The 19,165-nt window shown below is 49.9% G+C and overlaps 9 protein-coding genes across 9 annotated transcripts; 6 read left to right on the forward strand and 3 right to left on the reverse strand.

Moving 5' to 3' along the window:
• Nucleotides 1–3,160: 3,160 nt before the first annotated feature.
• On the forward strand, nt 3,161–4,015 carry HO173_009983 (uncharacterized protein; the record flags this gene model as incomplete). The annotated part of the gene is made up of 1 exon (XM_037311869.1): nt 3,161–4,015. One exon carries the CDS (start codon nt 3,161–3,163, stop codon nt 4,013–4,015), a length of 855 nt encoding a protein of 284 aa, XP_037161113.1.
• Nucleotides 4,016–4,306: 291 nt separating this feature from the next.
• Nucleotides 4,307–4,904, reverse strand: HO173_009984 (uncharacterized protein; the record flags this gene model as incomplete). The annotated part of the gene is made up of 2 exons (XM_037311870.1): nt 4,307–4,509; nt 4,610–4,904. The coding sequence occupies 2 exons, from the start codon at nt 4,902–4,904 to the stop codon at nt 4,307–4,309; spliced, it is 498 nt and encodes a 165-aa protein (XP_037161114.1).
• A 1,112-nt stretch (nt 4,905–6,016) lies between these two features.
• HO173_009985 (uncharacterized protein) lies at nt 6,017–6,928 on the reverse strand (the record flags this gene model as incomplete). Its single annotated transcript, XM_037311871.1, has 3 exons — nt 6,017–6,733; nt 6,784–6,839; nt 6,895–6,928. The coding sequence occupies 3 exons, from the start codon at nt 6,926–6,928 to the stop codon at nt 6,017–6,019; spliced, it is 807 nt and encodes a 268-aa protein (XP_037161115.1).
• Nucleotides 6,929–9,481: 2,553 nt separating this feature from the next.
• Nucleotides 9,482–10,143, forward strand: HO173_009986 (uncharacterized protein; the record flags this gene model as incomplete). Its single annotated transcript, XM_037311872.1, has 2 exons — nt 9,482–9,780; nt 9,855–10,143. 2 exons carry the CDS (start codon nt 9,482–9,484, stop codon nt 10,141–10,143), a joined length of 588 nt encoding a protein of 195 aa, XP_037161116.1.
• Nucleotides 10,144–10,357: 214 nt separating this feature from the next.
• Nucleotides 10,358–14,226, forward strand: HO173_009987 (uncharacterized protein; the record flags this gene model as incomplete). Its single annotated transcript, XM_037311873.1, has 4 exons — nt 10,358–10,543; nt 10,590–10,764; nt 10,812–10,992; nt 11,046–14,226. 4 exons carry the CDS (start codon nt 10,358–10,360, stop codon nt 14,224–14,226), a joined length of 3,723 nt encoding a protein of 1,240 aa, XP_037161117.1.
• A 166-nt stretch (nt 14,227–14,392) lies between these two features.
• HO173_009988 (uncharacterized protein) lies at nt 14,393–15,376 on the reverse strand (the record flags this gene model as incomplete). The annotated part of the gene is made up of 1 exon (XM_037311874.1): nt 14,393–15,376. One exon carries the CDS (start codon nt 15,374–15,376, stop codon nt 14,393–14,395), a length of 984 nt encoding a protein of 327 aa, XP_037161118.1.
• Nucleotides 15,377–16,249: 873 nt separating this feature from the next.
• Nucleotides 16,250–16,903, forward strand: HO173_009989 (uncharacterized protein; the record flags this gene model as incomplete). Its single annotated transcript, XM_037311875.1, has 1 exon — nt 16,250–16,903. One exon carries the CDS (start codon nt 16,250–16,252, stop codon nt 16,901–16,903), a length of 654 nt encoding a protein of 217 aa, XP_037161119.1.
• A 1,125-nt stretch (nt 16,904–18,028) lies between these two features.
• On the forward strand, nt 18,029–18,223 carry HO173_009990 (uncharacterized protein; the record flags this gene model as incomplete). Its single annotated transcript, XM_037311876.1, has 1 exon — nt 18,029–18,223. One exon carries the CDS (start codon nt 18,029–18,031, stop codon nt 18,221–18,223), a length of 195 nt encoding a protein of 64 aa, XP_037161120.1.
• Nucleotides 18,224–18,371: 148 nt separating this feature from the next.
• Nucleotides 18,372–18,930, forward strand: HO173_009991 (uncharacterized protein; the record flags this gene model as incomplete). Its single annotated transcript, XM_037311877.1, has 2 exons — nt 18,372–18,620; nt 18,682–18,930. 2 exons carry the CDS (start codon nt 18,372–18,374, stop codon nt 18,928–18,930), a joined length of 498 nt encoding a protein of 165 aa, XP_037161121.1.
• Between the last annotated feature and the right edge of the window lie 235 nt (nt 18,931–19,165).

Here is a 19,165-nt window from a genome sequence, read left to right on the forward strand (position 1 = left end):
TTGTGCTGACTCTACACCTGTCAACAGTCTCGTGATTTTGCGCTATGGTATCAAGTGCGAAGACATGAGTCGTGGGGTCTGTGTTCAGGTGTGATCAAAGAGAGGCGGATCTGACGAGGAGTATGATGGTTCTAGCCTCGCATAAGGATCTTGTCCGCAATCTACGCTTGTTGTACCCTTGATGCAGCGTTACGGGCTGACAATGTCGATATCGCTGCTTTGCTATGAGGATTCTACAAGGGTAGGAAATAGCGACGTACAAATCAATATCTAGCGTACAAACGCCAGAACAGACATTGCAAATGATGAAACAGCCATTCTACTCCACAGGGAGTGGTCTTTCAAACGCGCGGAATTACCTTCAGAGTCTTGCACACCGCTACTCGTACCATTGACAGCCCCCATTGAATGACTACCTTGTCTTGGCGATGGAAAATTGGTAGTAAAGGGTCCAAACAATCCTCCCGACCCAAATTCTCCCATTGTTATACCAACTAAGTCTGCAGTCTGCCAATTTGAGCCCGCGCTGACGCTTTTGAGCGGAATTCTTTTCGAGCCAACCACTTACTGAGCAGATTTTAGGTCGAAGAGAAGCTGACGACCACAGGAGGGGATAACCACCTCGCCATCGTGATGAGATCCAACCGTTGTCCCGATTCTGTCTGCCCGTAAGCACCTGATCCTTCGCCTACGGTTGCCAGCAGGGGTTGAATCCGCCATCGCTGCGGTGCTTTTGTGGAAGATACGGATGCGACGCAGGCAGCACGTGTTTTGGGACCGCACTCAACTCCGGGGGTTGCGGTCGGGTCGCCTGGTGGGTTCCTTGGTGGTAGAAGTACAGTTCTCGTGGTGTTGATCGGCTTTGTGAGGTTACAAGATGATTGATCTGGTGTGTGAACAGGGCATGATAGGGTGTTGTGCAAGTTTTCGACAATCGATCAACGGAATCGATGAGTTGATGACTGTTCCTGGAAGAAACAGATGTGATCGTATTCAGGTATGTGGAGGGAGGATACACTGGGAACGCAACGGGACTTGGTGGGTCTTCTCTGTCTCTCGGTCTTCGGGAGTGGGTATGTGGGCGTTATTGTTGACTGATTCCCAGGCACCAACGGTAATGTAGAAATGGACTTGCATTTCCATTTCCATGTGTAGTGATCGAGAGACGACAGGATTCGTGGATTTAAATAGGCTGCCAGATATGAAGAGAGAAAGCCGGGAAGTTGGCAAGGAACTAGTTCCTTGGGAAAACATACGAGCGCTATCTTTCGTAGTGTTAGAATATCAGCAACGAGCTTTAAGCAAGAGTGTTTTTGGTTTCACGTGGCTGTGTTGCTCTCCGGTCGGGTTCTGCCGGCGCAAATTGCATTGCCCTAGAACCAGCAGTACGACACGGAGAATGCATATAAGACAGCCGGATAAAATTGAAAGCTGGCCCGGAATTGAGTTGAATCGAAAAGGTTCGTACAAAGCAGCAACCGTACCAGCAATTCTGAAGCAGCGAAAAAGCCTTGCTTACATTTCCGCCTCTTCCACTTCGCTGTCCTCATCTTAAGTTTTTTTTTTTGGAAAGATCGCTGGACCCAAGAGGTTCCACTTAGGGGGTTTCAGCTCTCTTCTCCAAAGCTGTCGCATTCAACATGGTGCCCTCCTTCCACTTTCCCAACGATGGCTCGATCGGTCCAGACATCCCGACTTGAAAGACGCCCGCGGCTATATGTACGAGTCCCCCTCTATATCCGTGTTCTGCATTCACACATTCCTGCCGAACGCTCTCCGCAGAATATGCAATTTCACTTCTAGAGAAAGTGTCACGGTGTATTGGCAGCCCCTGCCTGGGCACAAGCCACAGGCCACAGCTTCCATATTCCCATATTCGTTGCCTATCCCACACCAGTAGCTCGCGGTCAGATCCTTCGATGAACATGTTGTGGACGGCCTGATAGCAGTCCGCTGGGTGAGTGATCCGGCTGGCTTCTTTTGTGGGGTCCCGGCCCGGGTGTTCGGGTATACATACTGGGCGCCAGGTCGCGTTGATCGTGAGATTGTTTGTTGAAATGACTATTGATAAGGTTGGAGGTGAGAAGGTCGATGGGTTTGCATCCTTTGACGTTTCAACAGTTGGAATGCGTTCTGTAGGGATGGCAAATGTAGTGACTAGTAGAGAAAAGGCGAAGCAGATGATCAAAGCGTGAGATAGCATTGAAGGCTCAAATGCAGTATAAGCAGTAGATCTTCAAACATGCGAAGGCTCGAAAGCAGAGAAAGAGAGAGAGAAGCACAAATGTTGCCACATATGGCATGCATGGTGCTCGTGAAATAGATGTGCGCCAATACTGCTGTCGCCAGAAACCACGCAACGTAGTTAGAATCTATTTTTTCGAGAACGAGCCAACGCTGCTCTAGGCTTGAGATACGACCTATTTAGACGGTGTGAGCAGTGGAGGCAGTCGCCAATCGAATATGCGAACTCAATCGCTGCCTCATCGCATTCGTCAGGACTGACGAGGCAGCAGATTGCATAATACTCTCTACTTGATTTGCGCGCTCCCAGATACTGCCAGGTACTGGGGTTCTCGCATTCCGTGCTTTCATTGTCGTTGCTTAATATCATTGCAGAACATCTACCTAGGCGCTGTGGCTGGGATTGGTCCGGCTAAGTTGCCTCGAAGGATTTCCACATTTTGCGCAGGAACTCCGAGACTCATCTCTCTCGCTAGGCTAGGATCAAACGGGTTGAGTGCATCTTCAGTTAGTACCACGCTCACGTTGCATTGTTGTAGTCACCATTGATGGAGTACAAACATGTGATGTGAGCGAGGTGTTCTCGATGTCATCGCTCATTCAGAGGAGTTTTGCAGTTTGGACTGCGCCTCCACATCCGAGGATCTGCGCCTGCGGAGCCCCGCAACGGCACCACAGCATAGTCTCAAGTCTTACGATAGCATTCCTTTTTCTGGTCGCTGATGAGAGTAATGCGCTCAATCCTTCCAACGGTTCATACCTGCTTCAGATCCTAGAGCCGTCGCTCCTTCTCTTTCATCCCTTCCATCTTCCATGCATGCATGCATGAAACGTCGTTTCGCTTCTCGTCGCAACTAACCTCAAACTTCTCTTCTCTACAATTAGTATCCTTAGTCTGAAGCTTTTCTGCAACACCATGTCGCAAGCCGTCACCAAAGAGCTACCATCTACAGGACTTCCACCCACTCGGTATCCTAACAACATGAGAGGCCAAATTGTACCCTATGGGCAGCCAGCTCTTGCCCACACAGGAAGCCCTCCCTCTTTGTACCCCAACAACATCGGGGGACAAGCCGTTCCTCAAGCGCAGCCAGCTACCCCCTATGAAGGAACGCCGCCATACACAGAAAACCCTCGCTACACAGCACCCCTTCCTTCCACGGGCGCTCCTCCCTATACCTTCAGCCCTGCCTCGACAGCAGCTCCTCCCTCGTACACAGCATCAGCCGATCCACCCTCGTCCTCCCGTCTCCTGCACGTCTACCATTCAGGTATGACGCACCACAATACCCAAATTCTCGGCCCCGACAAAGTTACCGTCCTTTACACGGTTAAAATGAATACCGGAGGTCTCTTTGGCTCCATGCCAGATGTAATAGTCTACAAAGCCAACACCGGTACCGTTGTCGGTACGGCCACCTTCCACTCCTTCTCTAGAGACATTGAGATGGTTATCCACAACAACCCCATTGCCCTCTCTGCCTCGAGCATCTTTACTAGCGCTCACGAATGGACCAGTCTGGCCACTACAACAGATGGGAGAAGGATGTGCTTTAAGTGGAAGTCGGACAACCTCTTTAACGGGGGCGACATGATATGTTTGGATCAACACGATAAGGTGTGTGCAAGGTATGAGAATAGCATGTGGGCGTTACAGAAGGATGGAAAGTTTGAATTAGGACCACTCGTGAGTGGGGTTTTGGCGGACGAGGTTGTCGTGACCGGACTAACGATGCTGGAGGCGAGGAGAAGGAGGAGTAGAAATAGTTAACCGAAGATTGGTGCTGCAGCGAGTTCAGGGGGGTTTAGTGCAGGGGGGGGAGGGTACTGAGAACGATATGGTTGAAAATATCAAGGTTGGCTTCTCTCTCGTTCTGGCGCCTTGCGACATGCCATAGGGCAAAGTATGTTTCTCCATTGCCTATGTACTTCTACGATTGTCTCTATCATCGTTTTGAATAGATCTTCCAGTCCGTACGCCTGTCACAATCTCGTTACTTTCCGCAAATGCCACATCGTCATTTTCATTCCCTCGTCCCGTTCTGTCTCCTTTCAGCCGCCCCTAGAACATCGCAATAGGGTTCGTGGCGTTGGCGGGCCTCGACTGCGTCACGTCCCAATGCTCAACAAGGCACGTCCCATCCATCCTGTAGATATCCGCCAGCGCAATTGGCTCCTCGTTCGCCTCGTTGACACGCACGTGGATGAAGCCGATGTTGTTGTCGAAGCTGTGGCGGAGGACTATGGAGGGCACATAAGGAATAACTGCAAATAGGACTCCGAGTCAGCCTTTCCGGTTTCCGCGCCATTCGGACATCCACAATTTTTTGTCAGGCGAGGTAGGATGCGGAATTCTTTCACTCACTGTACGACAACTTCTCCTCGTTCGCAATCCTGCCCTGCGCATCAAAGGGGTCATGCTCGGTCAAGTTGAGAGCGATGTACTTGTTGAAGGCGCCAATGACGTCTTTTTCGCCGTAGAGCTGGTTGACGAAGCCGTCGAAGATTTGGCGTTGGATGTATTCGGGCGCCGGGTGTCCGGGGCAGTAGCTGGCGTTCGCGCTGATGTCTGTGTAGGTGCGGGGATAGAGACTTGGTGCTCGGAGAGCGAGGAGGGAGGGGATGGAGGCGAGGGTTGTGAGGAGGATCGAGGTACGCATTTTGATTCTGGGGGATGGGGTGGTAGTAAGAGTGCTTAGGGTGGTAGTAAGAGTGCTTAGGGTGGGCTTGATTTGGCCCTGCGTGTGGAGTTGTGGGGTTTGTGGGATGAGTGTGCTTGCACGGGGGAAGAATCGGATATATATATCACCGATATCTAAAATTTGGAGCATATGATGCAATGGTCGAACATGCAGAGCTCGGATACCGTTGCAAAGAGCAAGAATATGATGCACACGATTTCACCACGGGTGGACTCGATTCGCGCGCCTCTGAACATTAGGCACGGGTACCTGCATTGGAGGCACATCGTCTTTCCGAGCTAGATTGGAAACGATCGACCATGACCTGCATATTCGCACCCAGTCCCCTAGTCTATGATCATCATGCCAACACTGGTCCGCTACGGTTACCTATCACCCTCAACGTTCCTGTTGACGCATTGCCCTTTCGGGACAACCGAAGCGAATATGTCCGGCCCGGGACGCTCCTGGTCGAAGATCCCTCGTTGACGTGAACGACAGGAGAGACCTGAAGGGATTTCCAGATGACGTTCTCTTGTTATTTATCATCCGTTGATGAAGGGAGGCAATCACGGCGTTGAAGGATTCGTCCCGCTAGTGCAAGACGTGGCCGGCCGGGGGAATATGCAGGTCTCGGTCGCCTGGAAATGTATAATGTAATGTAAGGTACGTTACGCGCGGCAACGACACCACGTTATCCGTGATCATCACTAACGCTGGCTTTTTGAGTCTCCGGTGCACGGAGAAGTTCGTGCGTGGAGGGGTGGTGGGTTGAGGGGGGAGGCTCTGTGGCAGGGTTAGACTTACCCTCGCGGTGATTTAAAATTGCCGCAGCTGGTGACGAGGAGGGCGGTGGCGTATCATTTGGCCCGTGATCGGTCATCAATTATGCCGAGGGGACATTTTCACAGCGGGATATCACGGGGATGATGACAGTTTCATGCAATCAGCGTGTTTGAGCGACTGGCGGAGAATCAATCTAAACGCTCTAGACATTAGGCGCGAGGAGTTATGGAGCCTCGACGGCGTTGGGAAGAGGCTTTCATTGTGATCGTGGGTGTAGATTACGCTCAGACAAGTAGACACACCCTTCATACCGCAACCATACCTCCCTTGATCTCACCTTCGTAGACCATGGGCGCCCCGACCATACTTCCTTCAACCTGATCTTCATAAGCCATAGGCGTCTTCGCCGACTCAGCCAAGTCTCTCATTCCACTCGTATTGCCAATCACACTAGGATATGAAGCCTGCTCCATAGTAGGCTCCGCGGCCCCTTGAGCAGCGACAGGCTTCGTCTCCATGTCCATTGACTCAGGAGTTGGTGGGTTGGCAGCGTCTCCTGGAATCCCAGTCATGACGGCCGCCTCATCCATCATCTTCTCCTTCTCCGACTCCCCAAACGTATCCCTGCCACTCGCAAACACTTTGTCCAGATCAAACTCGCCCCACTTGATTTCCACCGCCAGTCCAGCGAACTTCCACTTTCCATCTACCTTCTTGTACCAATGCTGGTTCGTGCCGTGTGCATGGCCCTTCACTGCGACCGCGGTCTTCGTCTCATCTGTGTATCTCTGATGCGGAACCCGCAACTGATGCCATCCGATGGCTTCGGTATCCGACACTTTCTCCCATTTCGACGAGCCGATGAAATGCTGGGTTTTGAGCAGAGGATCACCGAGAACATGTGGGTCGGAGGCCATGGCTACGTATTCGTCTGCGGGAAGGGCTTCCCATAATTTGTCAAGGAAGGAGCGGTAGTCGATGCGCATGGTTGGGGCGACGCAGGCGCGGAGGCGGGCCCAATTCTGGTGGATGGGTCAGTGGGTTTGTAGAGGACATGGAGAGGGAGACGAGCTTTGGAGTCATAGCTTTCGGCCCATTCGAAGAGTGCGGCATTAAGGCCTAGGTAGTCTGTGTAGAGCTGTCAGCAGGAGAGGTTAGAGGATGCAGAGGTGTGCGTACTTGCCTGAGAACGAGATTTCTTCTGGTACGAGAGGCATGATTCGGAGCTGTATTGTGCGTGGTAGTTGAGGGCTGAAGCGTAGCAGCTCTGGAGAAAGCTAAAAGGGCTCTGGTTTTCTATTCAGAGCCATTGAGCCTCTCTATTACAGAGAGACCAGGTGACTGGATTCTCGCCCAAGATCGGTCACCGAGGATCGCATGGCGAGAAGACGACCATTCATCGCCTTTCAACGAAGTTCTTCGGGGGGCCGATTCTTTTTCAAGCTGTCCGTCTCCAACATAGCTATCGGCCTCGATTGGCATTGTTTTTGGAGAAGATTTGCAGGACAATCCAAAAGTTGAGATTGGTGGAGTCACCACGTTACCGTGGGCACTCTCGCACTCAAAGCTAGCCACTACTCTACTTTAGAGTTTCCCGTTTGGCAGAGTCCCCACTAAATTGACCTTCGCTTTACGACTAGGTACACTACGGTATAATCAACCATTTCAAAGATATTTTATAATCGCAACATAGGTATTTGGTCCTTTACAATGTGTCCAAAATCCTCGTATTCGTGAATTACATCTGAACTGAAAAGTTCAAGTCGAAACTCAGCGATTTTCGCGTACTCTTCGCGGGGATTTGGCGTCAAGACTAAAATTCTAAACTACTTTACCATTCAACGAAACGAATATCTAAAGCGTTGAGCTCATGATAAGTCGTATAATCATTGATTGTCTACTCTTGAGAATTTTGAAACGTTGCGACACCTATAAATGTGGGTATTCAAGTCTGCAGGTACTAGTACCGGGTTTTGATGCATCAAACCCGGGCTCGGAATAGACTTTCTGGAAACTCTGGTGTAGCGGTTAAGATGGTCGTACTACCATCACAATGATCACCTCCAAAGAAGACTGACGTCTGAACAGTAATGAATAGAAACCCTACAATCTGTGTACACCTTGAGCAACCTGTAGGTAGAACCAGCGTCTCTTCTGGGTAACCGTTGCGCGAAATGGCATTCCCCCGAGCATTCCGCTGGCGCCTATCACCAAACCAGTTGCTAGAAGCTGCAGGAAATCTTGGAGAATACGAGTTGAGGTTGCCTGCGAGGACACGATGGTATGGCGTATAGTATCACTAATGTGAGGCTGACAGCCAGCAACACCGACGCGGCGGTCCACATGCACATAAGCAACAGGTACCAGCGTAAAGAGCGTCTAAGACTGCTGTAGCACGTTGACCTGAGCAGACTTCATGTAGTTTTCCGAAAGCAGCAGATCTGAAAGACACCGATCATGGCTCTCAAAAATAGTGATTAATTCAAGTCTTCTCCTGACTGGATCGCCTACCAGCAAGATTCATCAAATGGCATCGAGGCAGAAACCGAAGGCTTGGAAAGAATCAGGGCATCTTTGAATCCTGTAGCCACCCGCGTTGGATTCCAGGTCCAGAGCAAACAGTAGGCAGCAAAAGTCCCTGTCACTAGATATGACTCCATAGCGCATCACGAAACCGTCAAATCAGGGGATGACCATTCCCACCTTAACTCGCGACATCGAGCGCGAAATCGCCACTGCTCTTCATCATCCATGGTGGTGTCTGGATAAGTGGCAATTATCTCGCCAAGGAAGTGTACCTCCTATGGCCCATTCTGCAGACTTCGAACGTTTGCGTCATCAGCATGAATTACTGCTCATACTCCAACATGCTTCCAAGACTCCTTCGAACGATCGCTCATATGTATTGACTCGGGCTATTGGTCAATCTGAGCGCCTTCCTGCCGATGCCGACCCTGTGTTTCTTATCGGGTCGAGCTCACAAGCGAACGTGGCGGCTGCTGCATCCCTTATGGCACGTGCTGATAATCTGAAGATCAGTGGACCAGTTTTGAACATGTTGATTGTTTGCCATCCGCTGCACTCGCTAGAAGGATTGCATGAATACAAATCAGACCTGCAGATGAAGGATCCATTATTTCTCACAGCTTGTTGTGGGACTGCTATTCGCCCAACACATCTGAGGGCAGCAATGATTTCACGTCGCCTTTGTTGAGGAGGTTGAAAGGCCTTTCACCGCAGGTGACGTCTGCTCCTAAATAAGACTGCCTGAGAGACGAGGGTATTGCGTATGCAGAGGCTTTGAACATGGTTGAAGTGCTGACAAGACTTTGGGTGTATCCAGGGGTGCCCTATGGGTTCACCACGATAGTGGGGCTTCAGAATAAGCAGAAGGGTGGAAAAGACTAGTGGAAGGTGAATTCTTTTTCAATGCTTTCATATTGAAGCGAGGAGTTTTGCTGAATTATCGACCCCAAAACCCAGCAATTTCTGGGCGTGCCAACGTCCGTGCCCAGAAAGTATCCTTTTCGATCAAGTATGCAGCACTCAACTGAATTGACGACTCTCTTATTGAAACAAAGCCAGGTCATGCATGAAGGATTCTGCAGCGACGGAAATAGTCTTGGCAAATTAGATCAAGTTAGCGCTCGGGTTCCGCGCGCATATCGTTCTGAGGTAGGCAGCCTCGTCGCACTTCAACCTCATCTCTTCAATATTTCCCAGTAGGCACTTATTCACGTTTTCCCTGAAATGACATTGATTGATCCACGATGCAGCCGAAGGATTTGGCAACGGTACGGGTATCGAACCTATCCCCTAGCTTGGGAGTGAGCCGGCTTCACAGCTTCCTTGATCGCCAGAATGTAAATGCGACGTCGAATATATCTCTCTGTTCACACGGATCTGCCAAGGACTCTTCGCTAGTTGCGACGGTCACCTTCCAATCCCAATCAAGCGCAAAAAAGGCCTTGAATTTGAACGGGAGATTGCTGGCCGGTCGCAATGTCAGCATAGAACGAGGGTTCATGGGTCTTGCAGTGCTAGCGGCACCGGAAGATCCAATGCTTGAGTAAGGCTTGGCCACGACACCATCGAGCATGCATTCATAGCCTTTCGTGAACGTGCTGATCACTAACCGAGCAGCATCATCGCCGTTCACGGTCTCAACGGTCACGCCTACGGGACTTGGGCTCACCACGAAGATGGACAATCCGGTTTCGAGGCTATGTGGCTTCCAGACTTCCTTCCAGGTAATGTCAAAAACGCACGAATTTTGGTCTATGGCTACAACTCCGCGTTGCTGGGTTCCAACACCTCTGTGAGCAGTGTTAAGGACTTTGCACACGATCTCTTACAGCGGATCATAGACGATAGGGCAGACCAAGTCCGTTATGCTCTCTTCTTCGGGATCAATACTTGCGATTTAGGTTGAATCACGGCCTTTGATCTTTATATGCCATTCATTGGGGGGTATCGTGGTGAAGCAGGTAGAAGCCTCTTTTGAACCTGATATATACTCCCCCTAAGACTCAATGCAGGCACTTGTCTCTGCTCATGCAGATCCTGAACGATATCATAGCATAAGAGTTGCTACACGATCCATTTTTTTTCTGGCAACACCTCACGGAGGTAGCAAGAGCGCAAATATGGGATCTCTATTATCGCATGTTGCATCCTTAGCGTTTCAAAGTCCGTCGAAACAGCTCCTCGAAACACTCAGACATGACTCCGATGTATTGACTCGGTTGTCAAACGAATTCCAGGAGATCAACTCTTCTTTCGACATAATCAACTTCTACGAAAGAAGAAAGACCCCTGGCTTGAATTCTTTGGTATGTTTTCATTCTTCGGATATGCAAGCTAACTGAAAATATGAAGATCGTGGACGAAACCTCATCCAAGCTGGGACTGGAAGATGAAGTGCTGATTCCGATTGATGCCACGCACCGACGAATTTGTAAATCCCAAAGTCAAACTGATCCGCTTTTTCTACCAGTGCTAGCACAGATAAAGCGATGCTCGGCTCAAATCACCAAGGCTGATCAGGCGCAAGGTAATGAGTTATTATACTAGTCGTTGTCGTTGCTTACAGTTGAGCAGTAGTGACGAATTCTACAACTACGGTCGTACCTGGGCATTTCATAGTACCAGTCTCTCCAAACCCCCATTTCGTAGGGCGCACAGAACAAATGCAATTACTGGAAGATTGTCTGAGTGCTCAGGACTACGATGTATGCACGACATATCCCATCGTGGCAGTCCATGGTCTTGGAGGGGTTGGGTAAATTCGTGTGTTTTTGATTGTAATCTCCGCTAATCATTCAATTTCACTAGGAAGACACAACTTGCGACCAGATTCGTCTATGACCGAAAAATCAGAAAGCCTAGTGCATCAATTTTTTGGGTTTCTGCGCGGAACGCGGACGAGATAGAAACAGGGTTTCGAGAAATCGCGGTTAAGTTGTCGCTGGTCCGCGAAGCCAATGGAGGTGTGGGATATGCACGTCCAGGTCTCATAGCGACAGCCGGACCAGCCGCCGAAGTCATGGTTCAACATGATGGTGTAGATCTATTGAAGGGTCGGATGCTGATGCCTGGGCATGAAGACTGGCTACTTGTTTTCGACAACTTTGATGACATAAAAGTGAAAATTGATCGTTTTCTCCCCATAGGAGCTTCTGGGAGTGTTCTCATCACGACAAGAGATCGCAAAGTTATTGGATCCGTCGCAACATCTGGGTTTCCCCTTACAGCAATGGACCTTTTGGATGCAGAGCGCCTTTTTGTTCGAATTCAGAGCCTCGGTGCTGAGCCTAATGTGCAAAGATTTACCTCGGCTCTGGAACGCGAAGAATTAAAGCAAATTCTTGAAGAGCTGCAATGCTTCCCCCTCGAAATCGATCAGGCGGCATCTTTCATTCGGGAAAACTCGCCCACGGCCCTTCGCGAGTATCTGACTTACCTCAAACCTCGGAGTGTAGACAGAGAGCGTCTTCTGAGGTTCAAACAAGCAAACCCGACTTATCCTGATTCCGTAATGACCACTTGGGAGATCTCACTACAATATCTGGAACGTACTCAACCACGATCTGGCTGGATACTTCAGCTTTTGGGATTCTTAGACCATTCTTACATATCCGAAGAGCTTCTCACCACAGGTCCCAAGCGGATAGCATGGATGTTTGATGCAAATCTAGTTGGTGAACAGCTACCCTCCAAGTACCAGGCGCAAATGGCGTTTTTGGAAGATGATGTAGGGTTCAGAGTTGCCATAGGTACCTTGATGTCTTTGTCACTGGTCCAGAGACATCTGTCAGGGCCTACTCTGCATGTTCACCCTTTGGTTCATGAATGGATACGAGTTCGACTGAATCCATATCCCGAACAGCAAGCGAAGTTTGCCATCGTCGCCGCTCTCGTTTTGTATCAGTATCTACCTACAGAGATGGTCATTTGGCTGGATTATCACCCAACGTCCATTCCAGAAACCATTTTCCCTCGGATCAATCAGGTCTCCCATCATATTAGAGTAGTACTCGCCAATCTTGGTGATTATGCAATGCATGCTGCTACCATCCCCGTGGAATGTTTTATGCTGTGCGAGGTCTGCTTTCTGGCTGGCTTCTCGAGGCATTTACTCAATCCGTTCGACATATCCACTGCACTATCGAAAGATTTGGATCGTATCATTAAATTGGTTATCAGCAGGCTATCTCACGACCAAATGCCATTGGGATATTTTCTTCGCAGGGTCGTTTTGTGGCTCCGAGGGGACCTGAGGCAAAGAAACCACCTAACCCCAGTCAGCAAGATGGCAGACACATTTGAGACGCTGCGTTTCAAAATTTCACTGGAGGAACGCCCGGACGATTTTCTCATGCTGCTGGCAAGCTCTGTTGTTGAGGTATGTGATACTCTCAATCACACAAATGCCGAAGAGCTTGCCGTTGCAACAACCGATATTGCAAAAGAAGAACCGAATCGAGAGGAACAGCGCCGGCACATAAGATACGGTCTTCTTGAGAGTCTTCGACGTCTATTCTCCTCCATGGAACCTTTATCGACTCTGCTACGCAGGACTAATTCGGTGATCGTGAGTCGCCTTTTAAGAGTCATGACGCCAGAAGAGTTTGCGACTCAGAAGTGGTTTGATATGAAGCAGAAGCTGTCCTCTGACGAACTAGGTCTCCTTGATTTTGATGAGAAGGCGGCTTATTTGTGTCTCATAGCGGAACTGCTTTGGGAATACCGAGGCCCGAGGTACATCCTGGATTTGCAGAACGTCTTTTCCACTGTGATTACCGAGTGCTTATCTATGAGGATAAAAGCGCGACAGTCAACTGTTCTGCAAAGAGACCGGGCAGGTATACATGCTTTGTCCCGTAGTAGTTACATTTCCGGTAGCTTTGGAAGGGACGTTATCTCCAAAAGCAAGACCAAAGTAGATAGAGATCTCATCACTCCGCTCAGCTATATATGGGCAATCACTCTCCCGGTTGCCCAAGTGACGTCCGACCCTAGGCAACGGTGGAAGACTTCGCGCATTGGTGATTCCCACATCGGGCCTCTGGATCTTTGTCAACGTGAATGGAGCCTTCATCTTGTCTCAAGCGTTAGCAAAATCTACAAACGTCTTCGTGCTGACCAAGGTGATGAATCGGTTAGATATGCGCGGTTTCTCAATTACTTCGCGGATCTGAGCGTTAGGTACTCTTTGATGAACATATACTCGAATCTGGAGGACTGGGAAAGGCTTCAACGTGAGCTTGTGACGGTTTTACCATGTGATGACGTGCTGCGCTTCTGCAGCACACCGAAGGCGTTTCCATGGGAGGCTGAATTAGTCGCTAGTGTGGAAGAACATGCATCGTCACCACCACCGTACACACCTCAACACAATGACCAAGAGGTCTTTTGGCCTTTTCTGTTCTCAAGACTGTTCAAGGCGGCCAGAGATTTGATGGCAGGCCAAGTTTCGCACACTTCAGGGGTATCCGAGGCGTCCTCCGAGTCTACTCGGCTTCAAGAACATGAGGCTAAAAGTCAAAATGCCGCCGCAGAAATCGAATCTCGGCTGGAGGCAGCAGCATCTCAGCGTCAGTCACAGGAACAAAAACGTCCTCGGAACAACATATCGAGACTTCGGGCCTTGGGCCTACCTGACTCTTTCAGCTGCATCGCAGATCCTAACGTTGATAGTGCAATAGCACACTTCTTCACCCTTGCGCAAAAGAAGGAGATACTCAACGAAGCGGAAGCGAAGGACCTGCGACTGAAGATCAGGGCTGTGGCGCGGATGTCGCCCGAGTCGTATGCTAAGTACCTGGGGAACTTGGAAATCATCTATCAGCTCGCACAAAAGCTTTCTGCCAAAGTTCCAGGATCGATGCACGTTGGGTACCCATCGGATGAAAGCGATACAGGGAGTTCAGACGATTATATGGAGGAGGAAACGGACGAAGACATCGAATTTGATACTAATGCCGGGATGACGCAGTTTGACTGGGGCTGGTGAAGAGGTTACTGTCACATTGATCGCAAGTGCGACATTCGTATATGCTGGCGAATGTTAGTCTGCTAGGGAAAATGCTATTTCAGATTCAATGTGTAGGGGGCGTTTGGTCTGGTCTTCTTACAGTTCTCCTTCTGTGTACCTACTGGACTTTCCATCTACAAAAAATCTACTGCATAGCCTTAACACCAAGCAACTCCTGCGCGTTTCCATAGGCAACCTTGTCCATCTCCTCCTTCGAACATAGCCCACTTCTCCCAAGCTCATCCATAAAGTCTTTCCCTTCCTCGTTGCTCGAGAATGGATAGTCAACGCTGTAGAGAATGTGCTCAATCTTACAGACTCTCAGCAGACACGCCATAGGGGGCACAGAAAACATGCCAGCGGTGGTGATATAGATGTTCTGATCCCACACGGTCTGTAGATCTCGCTGCCGCTCCGGCCATTGCTTCTTGGTGAAGCGTATGATGCGATCCAGCATGTACGGCAGCATCTCGCCCATGTGTCCAATGATGATCTTCAGCGTGGGATACTGGTCGAACAAGCCGCTGGCAAAGAGGCGCAGTATGTGCACGCCGGTTTCCGAATGCCAGCCCCAGCAGTAGCTGTCGAGGCCTTGCGCTACGATCTCGGGATAATTGCCGGAGCCTTTCGCCATTGCCGGGCCCGGAATTGTCGGGTGCAGATAGATGGGCACGTCGAGGGCTTGGCATTGGGAAAAGACGGGCCAGAAGAAAGCGTCATCGTAAAAGCGACCTTTCTCATGGTTGTTGACCAATGCCCCCACGAATCCCAGGGTCTTGACACAACGCTCCAATTCCTCGGCGGCAGCGGCAGGCTCGTTCATGGGAACCATGGCGAAGCCCGCAAAGCGCCCTTTGCTCCCTTCCACCGCGGACTTGAGCTCATCGTTGGCTTTGCGGCAGATCTCTTTGGGCGCCGAGCCGTTCGTGGGGCCGTGGGATATCACCTGCAGCGTCACCGAGCCAGCGTCCATGTCTTTGAGTCGTTCATCACTGAGATTCGATAGCTGGGTCGTAATTGGAGGAGGAAAGTGTTGGATAGCGGTCGGAGCTGCATCAGAGGCCCATGCACGAGTGGTTTCGGAGAAGAAGTGCTCTTCGAGAGTAATCAAAGGTCCACTCTTGGCCATTATTGAAGATTCCTTTTCTCAAACTGTTCTTTGTGGCGAGGGCAGGTGTTGTGTGATTTCTTGATTAGGTTAATGTCTTTTAATTTATTTTTTTGTTTTATAATGCCGATAAAAAGATATTAAATGACGTGCATGACTTTGTCGCTCATGGGCGCCGGAAGGCTAAAGTGATTCTCAGCGCCAAGCCTTAGTGTACAGCAGTCCTTTGAGCAACTCCCAATACCCAGAGAAAAGTCAATAGACGCAAGCGAATACTCTACAACATCTCATCCCTTTCTCACAGTCTCAGAAGCCTTACGGCTGGCATGCGCTGCATTTTGCAAAGCTTTCACTCCCCGACTATCCACACGACTGCCCAAGGCGTTCTCATCCACGAAACATGCATGTGGAAAGGTACATCCAACAGCGCAGGGGGAACTCCGGCCGCAGCAACCGCTACAGGCCTCTTCTCACGAGAGAAGAACGCGCTGCTGGATTCTGGACGCAATAAGCTCGAAAAGGTTCACCCTGATCCAAGCTTACCAATGTGTTCCCAAGAATGTTTGGATTGAAGGGTAGGAAACACTCTGATCCGGTATCATCCACAAAGCCAGCGGAATTTTCGGACCGGAGTCAAATTCAGAAATTGTGCCCCCACCTCAATCAGTCCCGCATCTACCATGCAGCCTAGTCTGGTGCTCTAGTCTGCTGCTATGCCTCAGCTCCTATTTGCTGGGCCGCGGAGCACTCACGCCCCTTTGACCGTAAAGTAATCAGAGAGATAAGAAATCATATCTCTAGCACCATAAACCCGCGTAGGCAACTCTTGCAACGCATCATTGACCCAAGCCTTATCCTCAACCAAGCGGTAGATTGAACTCCTTGCCTATCAGTATGGCTGGGGCTTTCTTAACTCAGCTTGTCACAATCGAATTACGGGAAGACGAAAGTTGCATGATTTGTATGGAGGCATGCGGCGCTACCCTTTCCGAGAACAGAGCTGCCGAGAAAGCCGTCTGTCTACTCTGCGGTCACGTTATTGGCTCAAGGTGCATCACAATATGGCTTTCCCCAGAGAACAGTAACCAGAATTCTTGCCCTTACTGTCGATGCGAGCTTTTCGTCCTCACCCAAAAAGGGAAAAATGTCGACGATGAGGACGAGGAAGAAGATGAACCTGCGTGGCGCTACCGCCTGTGGCGAAAAGAGTGGGACGTCGTCCAAGGAACACTAAACACACAGGGCAATACAACCCTCGAAGCGCAATGGCTACAGTGGCGGAGGGACTGGAACACGGCAGCAACTCGGTTGGAGCAAGGCAGCATGGAAAGAGCGACGGCGGCACGAAATTTGCTTCAGACCCAGCTAGGACTGTCGCAAGGGTTCTTCGATGGACTCGGAACCGAATGGCCAATTGCGGAGGTCGCGTTATCTCTTCAGACCATGCGCTTCAGGGAATGCCGCCTTTACAACCAGTTCGCCGCTGGTTCTTCTCAGTACTTGCAAACTCCGCCTGACCGGTCGATTTCGAAGAATCAGGAAAGATAGGCTCTTCAAGGAACTCAAGCGTTGCGGAGCGTTTCGTAGTGTTCTGATGTCGATTGTTAACAAGCGCAAGAAGTGGGACATACTTCGTGGACAAGGGCTCGTTTGGGATATGACTTGTGGGGTCTGGTAGTCGAATGCTTATTAGATGTCTGTCAATCTCAAGAGGTGTTAAGTCTATAAGTATGTTAGTGGTCAAGCGAAGCGATGTCCATAAAGAAATAGCAGTGCTGTTGTATAATTAGAGCGGTTCACAATTTTTTTTCTCATCTAGCTCTATGTTGCTCCTTTTCTTTCTGCGATACGTCTTTCACAACGTTACAATATGCAAAGCGTACCGGAATCTCAAGTAGTAGACTCACATTGAAACGATGAGAGCGCGACCGTGGAGCAGCAAATGTTCTAGTCTGCGCTGAAGATATATCCCTCCGTGCAAATGGAATGGCCTACCACAGTACATTGCCCGAGAAGCCCATTCTTCATCCTCATTTCCACTCGATTGAAACTACCTGTTGTTCATGCACGCCAACCATCCTTTATTTGAATTGAACAAGGCAGGTTTCGATCATCGCTCCGAAATGGACAATGGAATCTTGATGTCAGTGATGGCTTTGTCCGAGATATGGTAATCGTACCACAACTGTAGGCCGTACTGCAGCGTCAAACAGCTTCAGCCCTCTCTCTCTGGCTCTATGCATTATCTTGCCCCAGATCTTCAGCTCGGAAGCCTATTCAACATTCACATCCCAACATGGCAGACGAATTCCGGTTTCCCGCTTCGCATGATCGCAAATCGCGAAATTGCCAGATAGTACCTGCATGACTTGCAAAAAAGGATAACTACAGAGCGCCAGCAAGAGCTCCTACGAATGATGACTTGTCATTTTCCTCTCGGGAGGCCAGCCACCTGGCTCTCATCTTGCCGAAATCGAATATTTATACTGAGGTTCGATTTGCTCGGGTACCAGGAAGTGTGAAGCAGTAATTCGTCTTTCATGTGGTCCTGCGGTTGGCGAAAAGGGCATCGAGGCATGGATTCTGCGTTCACGGGATGAAAGGTTATGTGCGTCAAGCCTAACTTGAAGTGCGCGTGGGGCCGCTCAGACAAACAGCACAGATGTCAAGATCATGATAGAAGACAATCCATCTCATGCTGGTTGGATAATGTTCCCAGAGCGCAGTGCTGGACCAGGGGCAGTTTCCGGCACGCTATCCAACGGACGAACAAGACACGCCGACACTAAGGGCATGTGTACCGCCGCTCACCATCTAGTCTGGCTAAGTCTGCGCAACCAAGGCGTATGCTGCGTCGGAAACTTCTGATCAATATTATCATGCAAACCGAATGAAACGAAAAAGGAAAATCAGTACGTTCCCGAGACACGCAACGTGGACAAGTTTGTGTGTTCAAACTTGAAGATAGCAGAGCGCCGTTCCTAAACTCTTCATATCTCTCCGCTGCAAGTTGTCTATGGCTCTCAACCCTTCAGTAGGACCTGATCAACCATACTCCAAGGACCTGTTCGACCCTTATCGAGTACTAGAGATGATCGTCTCATTTAAGATAGCCAGTAAGATACATGACGGAACGGCCTCGTCTTTCCTAAACGCAATGGCCAACCTGGGCGACAATCCCAACATGAAGTCCACCAACGCCGTCCTCAACTCATTCGGCGATCTCAACCACACGGAACAGGACAAAGTCATGGAAAGTCCCAAGGTAATGTTTCGAGCATGTAAATCACTCGAGGGGTGGGGAAACAGACGCTAAGATTGATCAGTACTGGAATTCGCTTGCAAAGTGGGGCACGGAAGAAGACCGCGAGGAAATGTCTCGCAGGAACGTGGACAGACTCAAGGGAGATCTGGAAGATACGACTCAAGGTGTCAGCACGAGAAAGTCCGCGGCGGTCAAGGCTGAAGCGGCTCGGTTGCTTGCTACGATTCCCAAAGAAGGTAAGCTGTTCGAATGGACGAGGGCAATGGTCTGCAAAGAAGATTCAGGGGATGGTTCTGCAGCTGGCAAATGAGGGTTGGGACGAAGTCAATGAGCAGGTACTTGGGGTTCATGCTGTGAGACAAAGGTGGAGCAGCGGATTGACAAAGCCGAGGGAACCCCGTGTAAGAGCGCCAGGTTTTCGTTCGTAGTCACTGCTCTCTTAAGAATGTCTAATCCATAAGTAGTGAACCCGCCTTGTTGACTTTCTCGCCTCATTCCCGTATGATTGTAAATTCTATCAATTTGCTCCTCCCACGCCCCATCCC

The sequence above is a fragment of the Letharia columbiana genome (assembly GCF_014066305.1).
Source record: "Letharia columbiana isolate WasteWater2 chromosome Unknown Sc0000045_s0, whole genome shotgun sequence".
NCBI classification, from domain to species: Eukaryota; Fungi; Ascomycota; class Lecanoromycetes; order Lecanorales; family Parmeliaceae; genus Letharia; species Letharia columbiana.